Here is a 15,222-nt window from a genome sequence, read left to right as displayed (position 1 = left end):
CTTCCTGTGATGAAGTACGTTGTGAAGTACAAATGAATGGGAAAAGCTCAGTGTGGGCAGATGGCAGTGGTTCTGTTTTGTGGTTAGGCAATGAACGTCGCTGTTCACATACTGTACATTGCTTCTCCTCTTCAGGACAAGTTAGGAAGAATATCACTGCTAGTGCTATCGCTCCTACATGTGAAGAGTGGAGGGGTCTCTGCAAAAACCACAAGCCCCCTCAATCCCCCTTTGTCCTGCTTTTTACAGGATGGACTGGATGCTACAACAGTGCAACCACTGCAGGCCTTTCAAACTCTGCCACTCCAACTAGAGAAGGTGAGAGCACCAGAGGCGTAACTAGAACCTTCAGGGCCCCGGTGCAAGAAACCATGAAGGGCCCCCTGGCCGGGGCCCTTCCCTTCAAGCCTGGGGCTCTTCCCATTGATCCTGGGGCCCTTTACTCTCATTGCGGGGCCCTTTATTATGGTCTTGCAGTGGGACAATTTCACAAGTTCTGCAGTGGGCCCCCTTCCTGCCATCTTGGGGCTTCCCCATGGTGGTGGAATGCCAGGGCCCGGTCGCAAGTGTAACCTTTGCGATCCTGGAAGTTCACCCACTGGTGTCAGTAGTTTTTATTTTTTGGTATTTTAATTGTATTTTTTATCATTTCATTTTATTTTTTTGCAATGTCACTGACTATGACTATGTCCATTCAGAAAAGGAAGGAGCTGGTAAATTACATATTTACCGACCCCTTCCTGGTTCTCTATTGTGACACATATCCTGCAGTAGCCAGCAGGAGAGGGAAGGGAGCACAGTGGGGGGCAGCACAGTAGGGGAGGGGGGGACCAGGAGAGCACACAGGCCCAGAGACAGCAGAACACAAGTGAACTGGATAGGAGGAGTGGTGGGGGCAGCATACAGAGGAACCAATCTCCTCCATTTTCCTGCTGCAGCTACAGGAGGAAAAAGAGGACAGTGATTTCTCTACATGCTGACCCCCGCCGCCCCTCCTATCCAGGTATACAGGGAGCCGCACAGGCCCCCTGGAGCATGGGGTCTGGTTGCAATTGCAACCCCTGTAGTTATGCTCTGGAGAGCACATTGTGCATACAAACAGTTTGAACAGCCTAGAACTCCTGCTAGGGAGCGCATAATTGTAGTATCCTACAAATGCCAGAACAGAGGGGTTACAGGGCCAGCAGTTTTTTTGTGGACAGGCTGCCACCATAGCTGCATGTGTAATGGAAGCAGGTGCAGCATTGAACAAGGAGGAGTGCCGTTATGTACTATTTAGGGGATATAGAATTGCATTGGGGGCTTTTTCAGGAAATGTTGCTGAATGTAAATTTGCACTTCAAGGCAGGCAAAGAAAGGGGGCAATTCGATTTTTTTAGGGATCGGGTAGAAGGGGGGCCATCTTTATCTTGAAAAGGGTATTAACACTTACTGCTGTTGGTAAAACATCTGTATATAATGAAATGTAGAGTCTTTTAGGCTCCGTTCACATGTAGGCGTTTTGGGGCGTTTTTGGGGAGTTTTTCTGCTCTAGGATCAGCTCTCAAAACGCCCAACAAGACAAATCCTATTCATTTCAATGGCCCCTGTTCACATCTGAGCATTTTGACGCTGTAAGCAAAACGCCCAACGCTCAAAAAAGTACATGAGCTTCGTTTTGGGCAGATTACAGGCGTTTTCCATTGGTTTCTATTCAATCTAAAAACGCCTGCAAAAAAATTGCGGTTTAGGCTCGGTTCACATTTATGCGATGCGGGAAGGCTGCGAATTCGCAGCCTGTTCCCGCATCGCACACGCACCCCCGGCAGTTCACACTGCCATATGCGATACGCTGGGGGTGTCAATGTAATCTTAACGACACCCCCAGTTTGATCGCATATCGCAGTGCGATCGTGCAGTTCGCACAGGAGCGGATCGCACAAGTGTGAACCGCTGTGCGATCCGATCCTGATGCGGCTGCAAAAATGCCTCCTGTGCGTGTTTGCTGCGGGTGCGATGCGAATTTAGCCATACAAACTGTATGGCTAAACTCGCACCGCACAGCTGATCGCATGTAATGTCGGAGCAGTGCGCTCCGATATTACATGCGAACCCGGCACTCGCACAAATGTGAACCGGGGCTAAAATTGCGGTTAAAATCGCGGTAAAAAACGCGCGAAAACGCTACGCTCAGGTGTGAATGTAGCCTTGAAGCTAAACTCCAGTTTTGGTGTTTTCGTTTTTTTTTTTTTGTTTTTTTCAATGAACTACTTCTATTTATACCTTTTTTATGTGTGGCTGCTGGAAAAAAAACTCTGACTAAAAGCCTGTACAGTGCTGAACATCTAAGGCCCCTTTCACACTGTGTCCGTCGGACGGACTCTGTTTTTCTCAGCAGGGGATCGATCCGCCAATCCCCCGCTGAGCAGGAGAAGCTGTCAGTTTCCCATACATCTCTATGGTGGAATTGGGTGGAAACGGACCGTCTGTCTGTTCTCATCCGATCCCATCCAATGCGATCCGCTGGATGGATGGAAAATGGGGTTTCCATCCGTCCAGATTTGAGGGATCGGATATCAGCGGACATGTCTCCGCTGACATCCGATGCCCCATAGGGATGCATGGGGTGACCGTTTAGATCCGCCAAAAAACGGACAGGCGGATCTGAACGGTCCGCCTATGTGAAAGGGGGCTTAGGCTGAGAGTTCTAGCTTTAGCTATAGTACAGCTCTGCCAGCAGGTCGTTTGCTTTCCATCTCGTCCATTCAAAAAAAGTCTTGCATTCATTTCTGTGAACGCTAGGCATTCTGTGATTGAACAAAAAGAGTTTGTGGTGTTTATATCACCACCATTCACAGAATGTCTATTCTTCTTCTTTTTCTAGTAGCTAATCTATAAATCCCCCATGTTTAATCCAATAAGAAATATTTGCAGGATCAAGCAGATAAAGTTGAATGTGGCATCAAACTTTAGATATGCACTGGAATAACCAAATATGTGCTCACTAAAACGATAATCATTCTTTGTGCTTTAGATGGTTTAACCATCTGCATAGAAGTTTCTTCAAAGATTCTCAGCTATCTTTAGTTTAAAAGTTCAGTGGGCTTCAGGCTCCGTTCACATCTAGGCGTTTTTGGGCGATTTTCTGCTCTAGGCCTCAGCTCTAAAAACGCCCAAACAAGATGAATCCCATTAATTTCAATGGCCCCTGTTTACATCTGAGCATTCTGTCGCCTTAAGAAAAATGCCCATCGCTCAAAAAAGTACATGAGCTTCTTTTTTGGAAGATTACAGGCATTTTTATTTTTTTTCATTGGTCACTTGTCAACCTAAAAACGCCTGCACAAAAACGGCTATAAAACGGCTGTAAAAATAGCAACGCCTAGATGTGAACGTAGCCTCAACGCCCAAAGATCACACTCGCAATTCAGTGACTGACAGCTGTCTCTGACAGCCCTGGGTCACAGCTTTAGCTTGGAAACTAGGGCTGGCTCCCAATCATGTGACCACTGTGAGAGCCAATCATAGCAGTCACGTGATCAGAAAGGCTCTCGGCCTACTGGCATTAAACCCCACTTAAAGGGCTCCCAGGAACCAGCATGAAGGTAAATGGGTCAGTCACAATATATTGACTTCTATGTGCGCCCAATTACAGGCAAGTTTGTTTAGACCTTGTCAGACAGTAACTGGTCTGTGTTGGGTTGCTGTTTGTTATTTATTGGTGATAGATAAATGCTTGGGTATCTACTGGCTCAGCAGTTTCTGTACAAGGGCCCTGTTTTGTTGTGTTTTGTTTTTTTTTTTTTTTGTCTGCACAGCTGTCGGCAATTTTAGTTTTTTTCCCTTTTCAGCCCCTTTTGTGTATATTTTTTGCCTTTGTTATTTGAAATGTTTTACAATTCTTAGAAATAACCCTCTGAGAGTTTTGGCACTACTGAAAAAGGGGAACTGTGAGGTTAGGAAGATGGAGGTTTAATGTAATCTGTGTTTCGGTTCCTGTTACAAATGCCATATGGGTTGGGAAGAATGCAATAGTGCTTACCAATACACTTAATATAGAATTATAATATATCCTCAGATGTAACTATTTTGCATTCATGCTATATATATCCCAAAAATACCATCTCATGTGAATCACTGGGTTGAAATTAGGCTATTTGTATTTAAAGGCAAAAGTCCAAAATATTGTTGGATTGAGCAGAAATATATAGAACCTTTTGTCAGTATTTTTATTTTTTTGTATTTATTTATTAAAGATACTTTACATAGCGCCATCAATTTATGCAGCATTTAACATGTATACTGTATATTATACATTAGTCACAAGACCCATCAGTTCCTGCCCTCCAGGAGCTTACAATCTAAGGTCCCTAGCTCACATTCATATATACACATACTAGGGCCAATTTAGACAGGAGCCAACTAACCTACCAGTGTGTCTTTGGAGTATGGGAGGAAACCCGAGTACCTGGAGGAAACCCACGCAGGCACAGGAAGAAAATGCAAACTCCAGGCAGGTAGTGACTTAGTATTGCCCTGACCATTCTTCCCATGCTGAGATGATGGAGAATGCAAAGACGATTGTTACTAATGCAGAAAACATATAGGAAATCCAACATATTGGATCCAGTGATTATATGTTTTGCAAGCCTTCATTCGGTCAGCTTGGCTTGATGCATGTATGTACAGTGGGTACGGAAAGTATTCAGACCCCCTTAAATTTTTCACTCTTTGTTATATTGCAGCCATTTGCTAAAATCATTTAAGTTCATTCTTCTTCCTCATGAATGTACACATAGCACCCCATACTGACAGAAAAACACAGAATTGTTGACATTGTTGCAGATTTATTAAAAAAGAAAAACTGAAATATCACATGGTCCTAAGTATTCAGACCCTTTGCTCAGTATTTAGTAGAAGCCCCCTTTTGATCTAATACAGCCAGGAGTCTTTTTGGGAAAGATGCAACAAGTCTTTCACACCTGGATTTGGGGATCCTCTGCCATTCCTCCTTGCAGATCCTCTCCAGTTCTGTCAGGTTGGATGGTAAACGTTGGTGGACAGCCATTTTTAGGTCTCTCCAGAGATGCTCAATTGGGTTTAAGTCAGGGCTCTGGCTGGGCCATTCAAGAACAGTCACGGAGTTGTTGTGAAGCCACTCCTTCGTTATTTTAGCTGTGTGCTTAGGGTCATTGTCTTGTTGGAAGGTAAACCTTAGGCCCAGTCTGAGGTCCAGAGCACTCTGGAGAAGGTTTTTGTCCAGGATATCCCTGTACTTGGCCGCATTCATCTTTCCCTCGATTGCAACCAGTCGTCCTGTCCCTGCAGCTGAAAAACACCCCCACAGCATGATGCTGCCACCACCATGCTTCACTGTTGGGACTGTATTGGACAGGTGATGAGCAGTGCCTGGTTTTCTCCACACATACCGCTTAGAATTAAGGCCAAAAAGTTCTATTTTGGTTTCATCAGACCAGAGAATCTTATTTCTCACCATCTTGGAGTCCTTCAGGTGTTTTTTAGCAAACTCCATGCAGGCTTTCATGTGTCTTACACTGAGGAGAGGCTTCCGTCGGGCCACTCTGCCATAAATCCCCGACTGGTGGAGGGCTGTAGTGATGGTTGACTTTCTACAACTTTCTCCCATCTAATGACTGCATCTCTGGAGCTCAGCCACAGTGATCTTTTGGGTTCTTCTTTACCTCTCTCACCAAGGCTCTGCTCCCCCGATAGTTCAGTTTGGCCGGACGGCCAGCTCTAGGAAGGGTTCTGGTCGTCCCAAACGTCTTCCATTTGAGGATTATGGAGGCCACTGTGCTCTTAGGAACCTTAAGTGCAGCAGAAATCTTTTTGTAACCTTGGCCAGATCTGTGCCTTGCCACAATTCTGTCTCTGAGCTCTTCAGGCAGTTCCTTTGACCTCATGATTCTCATTTGCTCTGACATGCATTGTGATCTGGAAGGTCTTATATAGACAGGTGTGTGGCTTTCCTAATCAAGTCCAATCAGTATAAATGCAAGGTGTAGAGGGGTCTAAAAAGTGTCCCTGTGAAGTTTCATCTCTGTAGAATGTCCAGAACCCCAAAAAAATATCAGTTTTCTTATAATTATTAATACAGCAGTGTGGCGGTTTCTCTACACCTTGCATTTTTTTATTGCTGGCATTTATCGGGCATTTTTTGGGTGTCTCTGGAGGCAGGCATGTCTTTTTTGGATTTAGTGTCTGGGGGGTCCAAAAAGGGTCCCTGTGAAGTTTCATCTCTATAGCATGTCCAGAACCAGAAAAAAAAAAGCATTTTTCTTATAATTATTAATACAGCAGTGTGGGTTCAGTGGGTTCAGTGTGGGTTCTGGACATGCTACAGAGCTGAAACTTCACAGGTACACTTTTTTTAGACACCCCAGACACTAAATCGAAAAAAGACATGCCTGCCTCCGGAGACGCCCAAAAAATGCCCGATTAAATGCCAGCAATAAAAAATGCAAGGTGTAGAGAAGCCGCCACACTGCTGTATTAATAATTATAAGAATTTTTTTCTTTTTTTTTCTGGTTCTGGACATGCTACAGAGATGAAACTTCACAGGGACACTTTTTGGACCCCCCCAGACACTAAATCCAAAAAAAGTAATGCCTGCCTGGCTGCCTCCAAAAATGCCTGATAAATGCCTGCAAGAAAAACGCCCAGGTGGAGAGAAGCCATATTCATGTGCTCATAAAAATTATAAGAAAAATGCTCTTTTTTTTTTTCTTCTGGTTCTGGACATGCTACAGAGATGAAACTTCACAGGTACACTTTTTAGACCCCCCAGACACTAAAGACATGCCTGCCTCCAAAGACGCCCGATAAACGCCAGCAAAAAAAAAGGAAAGGGAAATTAGGTCACAACACATCATATTCTGATTGGCCAAATACAAAGTCCTACAAAGTCGTCTCGCGTAAAATAATTCACAAGTAACGCTGAAGTCGCGCCGAAGTCGCGCTAGAAGTCGCCCCTTATGATGCGATTTTAGTGGTCGTGGCAGTGTGAACCGGCTCTTAGGCCTCTTGCAGCTTAAAAATGCTCTGTACAGCTTTTTTTTTTTTTTCTGAGCTAAAATACAGCCCATTCATTGTAATATGCCTACGCACACAGGCGTGTAAATGAGCGCCGTGAATTCTTCAGTAAGAACAAAATAGAAAAATCGGCATTTTTGGACAGTAATTTACGCCTAATGCACGCAAATACGCGCGATTGCAAACAAATGAACGCACGTGAACATACTGCTGATCTTAACAAAATGCTAATTTGCAGATTTTACAAGAACGCAAGAATACATTTGCGTGAAAAGACGTGAATTTGCGCACACTCATATGCACGGAAATGCACACGAATGCGCACATTTCAATAAGACAAATAAGCCTGAAAGTTATGAGATGCTCATACAGAAGTATCGTGTGCAAGAGGCCTTAGTTTGCCTGAATGCAGCAACACTGTGCTATGGCCTCATACAAACTGGCTGATTAACTGGCCAGTTTGTGCAGAGCCAAAACTCCGCAGGAACACGAACCCTGGATGCACACTGCTTGATTTGTACAGATCTGATAGCCTCCACTGACCACTACTGCAGACAAGAATTTTCTGACGTTTAGTTCCCTTAGAACATAGTCCTTAGTACTGTCAATTTTGGAAACTGGCAGCGATTAAGACCCAACTGTGATCTGGTGCTGCGCCAGTATGCAGAGCGGACCAGTCCTGTGCTGGGAATCTGTCATGTATGTGGCGGCTACCCCCACAGGGCTTTATCCCCCCTGCCTCATTTAGCTGCCAGCCAGGAGATTGCCTGGCCGAAAGCTACATGTAAACAAAAGGGCTGGGGTTACAACTGAGGTCAATGTCCAAACTTAGGAAATGATCTGCCACTTGCAGAGACCCGTTTCACATTTGATAGCGACAGTGGGCGGATTCCAAATCACATCAGTGGGCGGATTCCAAAGCTGGTATTGGACTAGCTGCTTCCGAACCACCCACCGCATATTTACTGCGGCAGGACAGCCCAGCTGCGCAAAACGATGTACCTGTATGTCACTTCTTGTTCCTGGTCTAGGGCACGTGCGCCGCCAGCGACCCGCTGTAATAATGTCACTGGTCCCCAAAAATGTGTAAGCTGTCAGATTTGTTTGCCGCAATGTCGCAGTCCCGCTAAAAATCGCTAATCGCCGCCATTACTAGTAAATAATTAAAAATGCCATAAAAATATCCGATAGTTTGTAGACGCTATAACTTTTGCGCAAACCAATGTACGCTTATTGGGATTTTTTTTATCAAAAACATAGCAGAAAACATACAGTATTGGTCTAAATTTGATAAAGAATTTAGATTTTTTTAAAACCATTTTATTGAATGTGTTTTTTATAGCAAAAGGTAAAAAATATACTTTTTTTCCCCCAAAATTGTCGCTCTTTTTTTGTTATATAATATACAATTATAATTATAAAATATAAACCTCAGACGTGATCAAATACCACCAAAAGAAAGCTCAGCAAATATACACTGTATGTCCGCAAATCATCCTCTTTTTTTACGGATGATTTACGGACATAACGTAAGTCAATGGTATTGCGGATGTCAGCGGAATACCATCCGCTGACATCCGCAATGCCCATAGACTTACATTATGTCCGCATATCATCCGCAAATGCATGGGATGATATGCGGACATACGGAGCGGATGACACAAATGTCATCCGCTCCGTGAAAAAAAAAAAGTCCCGCAGCGGAGCAAAACAGCGGAGCAGCCGAGTGAAAGAGCCCTTATACAAGCTGTACACTCACTACTTTACATTGTAGCAAAATGTAATTTCTTCAGTATTGTCACATGAAAAGATATAATAAAATATTTACATAAATGTGAGGGGTGTACTCACTTTTGTGATGATTTGCATGATTGTGTGGCCAGGTAGGGACTGTCCTCATCCTTTCTTCCCTTTTTTTTTTTTTTTTATTTTTATTTTATTTATTTATTTTTGTGCCATACCTGTAATCGCTGATATAGTGATGAAATGCAACCACAAAACTGTCACTGATTTTAGAACTGCTTAGAAGTATTTTTTTTTAAATATGCGCAAGTATGTTAATTTTGATAGCCACTAAATTACTATGCCAGATGCAGAAATCTGCCCCTGAATTGCATTTGAAATAAAAGAAACAACAGATTAACCACTACAATACCGGGCACTTTCACCACCTTCCTGCTCAGACCAATATTCAGCTTTCAGCGCTGTCACACTTTGAATGACAATTGCGCAGGTATGCAATGCTGTACCCAAATGAAATTTTTATAATTTTTTGTTTCACATAAATAGAGCTTTCTTTTAGTGGTATTTAATCCCCACTAAGTTTATTTTTTTTACTATAAAAAAAAAAAAAAAAAAAGAAGAAAAAAATTTTGAGAAAAACATTTTTTTCTTAATTTCTGTCAGTAAATTTTCTCCTTCACTGATGTGCGCTGATGAGGCTGCACTGATGGGCACTGATGGGCACTGATAGGTGGCACTGACGGGCAGCACTGATGGGCATCACAGGGGAGCAGGTACTGACTGGTATCACTAATGCGCACTGTGGGCACTGATTGGGGTCACTGATGGACATTGATTGGTGTCACTGATGGGCCCTGTTTTTCTTTACTGTAATCAGGGCATTGATGATCAGAGCCCTAATTACCTGTCCTGGACCTCCCTTTGAGGATGAGCCACTGATCGTCACTCCTCGCCACACAGTCTGACAGTGTGAGTGCCGGTTCACACTTGTGCGATGCGGGAATGCTGCAAATTTGCAGCGTGTTCCCGCATCGCATCCGCACATCTGGCAGTTCACACTGCCATATGCGATACGCAGGGGGTGTCAATTAAAAGTTAACGACACCCCCAGTTGCGATCGCATATCGCAGTGCGATCTGCAAGCTCGCACAGAATCGGATCGCACAAGTGTGAACCACTGTGCGATCCGATTCTGATGCGGCTCAAAAAAAGCCTCATGTGCGAGTTTGCTGCGGATGCGCTGTGAATTCAGCCATACAAAGTGTATGGCTGAACTCGCATCCGCACATGAGATCGCAGGTAATTTAGGAGCAGTGCGCTCCAAATTACATGCGATCTCGCAAACCGCACAAGTGTGAACTGGCACTGAGCGAGGAGCGCCGATAAACAGCACTTCCTCGTTTACATGTGACCAGCTGTGATTGGATACAGCCGATCACATGGGTAAAGAGCCACGTCATTGGCTCTTTGCCAAGATCAGGGTCGTGCAGTATCCTAGGAACACAGCACGGCGGCAATAGCCGTGCTGCGCGCCCGTTCTGAGGCGCCGTCATATGACGCCCTCCCAGATCGAGAGCCGCACCGCTCTGCCGTCATTTCACAGTGGGCGGGCGGCAAGTAGTTAACAGCCTCGAACAAAAAGGTCTCCTCTTCCATAGTTTTTTGTTTTTTTGCTTTTACACACTAACTGAAATATAACAGCAAGTATTGCTGGCCATACACTATATGATAAATCAGCTGAAATTCAGTCATTTGGACAGTTCATTCGCTTTTCGGCGAGTTAATGGGCACAAATTGATAATCGGTTGTGACGTTTTTTGAGCCAAAATAAATGAAGGACAAGTTTGGAAATTTTCTGCCGAATGAACGATAAATTGAAAGGTTTCTCGTCCAAACTGTTTGCACTAGGCATATGTGGAAAAAATGAACAAGAAACAGATTAATTTATGTCCATTGAACGATTTATCGGTCGTTGCATGATGGCGCCATTGTTTGCTCTCAAGGCCGAGTGTTAGTTTTTCTAAAAATGAGTTTGAACGATTTTTCGTATAGTGTATTGCCAGCATTAAAGGCTCATTCACGCAGGCACTCATCATACAATGTGAAGAGCCCTTTGTTTACTCTTCTGTGCTGGCGCTAAGGCACGTTCGGGCAGCCCAAATAATGAATGGATACGCTTTGGCTTTACAGACTCACCTGCACAGCCATGTTTGGCAGCTATGTGGAGGTGGTCGCACGGCCCTGGATTCCTTGGGTGTTCATGCACTTGTCATGTCACCTGTCAACAAAGGATGGGGCTGAGGGCCCGTGTGAATGAGCCCTAAAAGTGACATGATGTAAAGAAATGGTTAATGAGACCATAATACACACACCGCACAAGTTTGCAAATTAGAAGCAAATGGAGCTGGGCTGAGGCGACAAGATCTCCTCATACTTTACATATGTCAAAATTTAACCATACCTCCCTCAATGGAACAGATGGGCTACAGCTGTTCTGTCTCACAAAGGAAAACACATCATTCCAGACCAACATGGATGGAAAATACACAATGTTTTTATTTGTGTGTGGAAAATATGACTAGGGAAGCATATGACGTGTTTGAGCACTTGTGTAAAAATCGGGAACGGCAGTCAGAAAGCTTTATATTTTATTTGATGGAGAAGTGTAGGAAGGTCTTTCTTGAAAGAGTACAATGTGTAAATGGCGTGTAGGTTTTCTGAAGCTTGTTGATGATTGTCGGGACAGCCATAATCTGCTGCCTTATGTATGACATATATTCACTTGTCAACAGCATGTCCTTTACCATGTGAGCCTTCTAACATTTCAACAGATGCCTACTAATCATTTCAGCTGGAGGTTTTTTCTTCTGAGTCATTAATCTTGTTAATCAAATATGTCAGGGAACGATATCAGGTGTGTTCCTCCCACTTAATAATCACCAGTACAAAGCGTCTGTAAATAGAATCCTTAGTCATACAGTGAGGGACATTTATCATTCTCCTCTCATCCTTTGCGTCCAGTAAACGTTTGCAATGCACATTTCAGTCACAGAGTGCAAAAGTGTAACTACCCTACTATTTTATGTTCGGTTGGCACCTATGCGTTTTTAGTGCGTTTTGCAGTTTGCCGAAACGCACTATAGTCCATTTAACAGACATCCCAAGTTTCCCGCAATGTGCAGGAGTCTTCTGCATTTGAGCTGCGGCTCCCTGACATCTGCAAGTGCCACGCAAATTCCTGGCTGTCAGTGTATCCCCGAGCATTACTGTGTAAAGAACAGAGCTGATCCTTCCTGTATAGTTGCGGCTCTGTCCTGTCACAGGCACAGTGATATGAAATGCACTCCGCCTGTGACAGGAGCGATATAGGAAGCATCGGCTCTGCTCTCTACTGCAGTCGCTTCTTCCTCCATCGTCGCTCCTCTTACACTTCGTTGATGTGTCTCAGAGGAGCCAGCGTTTCCCAGCCAGCGTTTCCCAGCCAGCGTTTCCCAGCCAGCGTTTCCCAGCCAGCGTTTCCCAGCCAGCATTTCCCAGCCACCTTTTCCCAGCCACCTTTTCCCAGCCTGCATTTTCCAGCCAGCAGTACCCGCCAGCAGTACCAGTCATCAGTAGATCAAGAGAAGAAACCTAGTTCCGCTGTTCCGCGCAATGGTAAAAAGTTTAAAAGCTGCTGCCTCTAGCTGAGGGAAGTGTTTTAGTAGTGAAAAGGTGTGAAGTAGGTGGGGCGCTGCTTTACATATATTGCTGGGAAATATACTATAAAAAAAAAAAAAAAAAAAATGCTTAGTGCCTAAAAAGTATAAGAGCTCATAGTGTTACATTCAAACTTCTATATAAGAGCAAACAAAAGTTACTGCATACTATAAAATAAAGTCCTTTTCAAAATTCATCAAACATAAAGTGACAGGTGCTCTTTAGGGCTCTTTCACACGGGGGTTCCAATCAGATCCGCCGGTCAGTTTTTTTAGGCGGATCTGATCGGATGCCCCATTCAGCCCTATGGAGCAGCGGATGTCAGCGGTGACATGTCCGCTGACACCCGCTGCCATCCGCATCCGATCCTGTCCGTGAAATCCGGATGGATGGAAACCCTATTTTCCATCCGTCCAGGGGATCGGATCGGATGGGATCTGATGAGAGCGGACATGCGGTCCGCTCTCATCCGATCCCCCATAGAGAGCAGTGGGAGCTGTGACAACTCCCTCTCCGCACTGCAAGCGGAGACGGAGCTGTCATCCGCTGGCTCAGCGGGGATCGGCGGATCGATCCCCGCAGAGCAGCATGGATCCCCCTGCGGAGGCGGGCCGTGTGAAAGAACCCTTAAGGTGCTCCAAATATGCTTAAATGAGTGTATGTAGCTGGCGTTCCACAAGCCGTGCCTCACTCACCACACCCAGAAAGCTCTCCCTTTTGAGGGGGTAGCAGACTTCCAAAACAACCACTGTTAGGGACAGAAGACCTGGGATCTACATCCGAGTATTACCCTGTGTTTGGAGCAGTAGACCTATGGCCCATATATGGTGGAGTTCCTTTTCTTTATACCTCGTTACACATGTGAAGTCATGAAGAACTATAGCCCATAGTGAAAAAAAGTATGGTACCTTTATTATAAAAAAAAAAATGCACTTACAACAAGCCGATGTATTAAACAGCATGAGAAAAACCAGGATGTCTGGGTGCGGTGCGTTCCACGGACTCCAACCAGAAGTGATGCAAAGACACTGGTAGCTCCGCCCCAACGCATTTCATCACAATGACTTCCTCGGTAGCGGCCATCAGGCTTAGGCCCCTTTCATACGATCGGTCTGTGCATTTGTGTGTAAATTGTTGCAATATGTTTTTTAATACTTAGTTGTGTTCTGTCATAATATGTCATGTCCTTGTTCATACATGTATGAATAAGGACATGACATTTTCTGGCTGCCTAAGTCACATGTGCTAGGGGTGCAACTAGCACATAACTAACTATCCCAGCATGTGCAGTGTTTCTGACTCCTAACACCATGACCACTTCAAATCACTGAAGTGCTCATGGTGGTTGGAGTGTTCCTTTAATATCTCCCAGAAGAAGAAAACCTCTGTATACTGATTCCATTTCATTTGATCATCCTCTAGTTGTGTTAAATTGGTGGGGGGAGGAAGGGGGGCATGGAATGACACCTCCCTGAAATGACTTTTTTTTGCAGTTTGGGATGTCTGATTAACATGGTTTCCTTCTTTTTTTGTTGTTTTTGTTTGGTATAAAATGGTGGTACAGATTTTAACATGGTTTCCTATGGTACACTTTCACAGCGTTTATGCAGCCAGTGCCTTTTTGGAAAAGGTCAGAGGCTTTTTTTTCTACGTTTTGCGTGTAATAGACTTTAATAGAAGCGCACCAGAAATGCAAGTACTGTATTGTGTTTGTGATGCAATTTTTGATGTGTTTTACGTTTTTTTTATTTTCCCCTTTTAAACACTGTATATAGCTGGTTGCTAAGGAGCGGCCTGGGAAACTGGCTGCCATGTCCTTAACAACTGATGAGTCATCAGCTGTCAGCAGGGTTCCTCACTGACAGCTGAATGTAAAAAAAAAAAAAGAAAAGTTGATGGAAAAAAATGTGATTAAAAAATGTCATTGAACCCCTTCCAGGGCCAAACCAGCCACTATGTGTTTAGGAGGAAGGGGGGAGGGGGGCACTCACTCGTCCCCTCCCTTTCCTGACCTGCCGGGTTGCATACTTGAATAAGGGTCTGGAGCCTGGTATGGACCTGAGGGGAACCCCACGGCGCTTACACATTTCTGCTGACATCTGCCTCTCCATACAGGAGAATGGGTGGCCCGATCAGGTCTGCCTGAAAAACAGACAGGCGGTCCTGATTGGTCCGATCATGTGAAAGGGGCCTTAGTCTTTACATTTTCCCAGGGTTCAGCTGTAAGGTAAATGTTGCAAAAACTGCTCAAAATATGCTCTCACCACCATTACACTGTACTGTGTTCATTTTTAGGCAAAATAAGCATTTATGAATTTACCCATTTGATAGCGTTAAGAACTTCCTAAAATTAATTCTAACTTTTTTTCACAAATGGATTATATTGCTTTTTAAGTATACTTCTTCCTTTTCTTTTTCTTGCTATTAGCTTTTAGCTTATTCCTTGTATATTAAAAGTGTTTTCTAATTTTTTGTTTTGACAGTTTGCCGTGATTTTGCAGTGCTGGAAGATCACAGTCTTGCACATACCTTGCAGGAGCAAGAAAGTGAGTAATACGTTGATGATTTTGGTGTAGTTGTGGGTCTGACATTTAATTTGTTACAGACCCAATTAGACATTAGACCTCATTTTTACAATGATATCTTTTTTGTAGTTGAACATCATTTAGCTACAAATATACAGAGGAACCGTCTGGTCAAACATGATCTAAAGGTGGCCAAACAGCTTCAGGAAGAAGAGGACCTCAAAG

General features: G+C 44.1%; 1 protein-coding gene across 1 annotated transcript in view; it reads left to right on the top strand.

The window, feature by feature from the left end:
* Window positions 1-15,222, top strand: part of CCDC50 (coiled-coil domain containing 50) — a 111,356-nt gene that overhangs the window by 37,405 nt on the left and 58,729 nt on the right. Inside the window, exons 2-3 of the mRNA XM_082252096.1 lie at window positions 14,956-15,018; window positions 15,127-15,222. The exon at window positions 15,127-15,222 is cut by the window's right edge and continues 37 nt beyond it. Of these exons, the coding sequence (XP_082108222.1) occupies window positions 14,956-15,018; window positions 15,127-15,222 (159 nt within the window). The remainder of the gene's footprint in view (window positions 1-14,955; window positions 15,019-15,126) is intronic.

Source organism: Pelophylax lessonae (assembly GCF_965119305.1).
Source record: "Pelophylax lessonae genome assembly, chromosome: 3".
Lineage (NCBI taxonomy): Eukaryota > Metazoa > Chordata > Amphibia > Anura > Ranidae > Pelophylax > Pelophylax lessonae.
The sequence above is the reverse complement of the archived record's forward strand: the minus strand, read 5'-3'. Positions and strand labels throughout refer to the sequence as shown.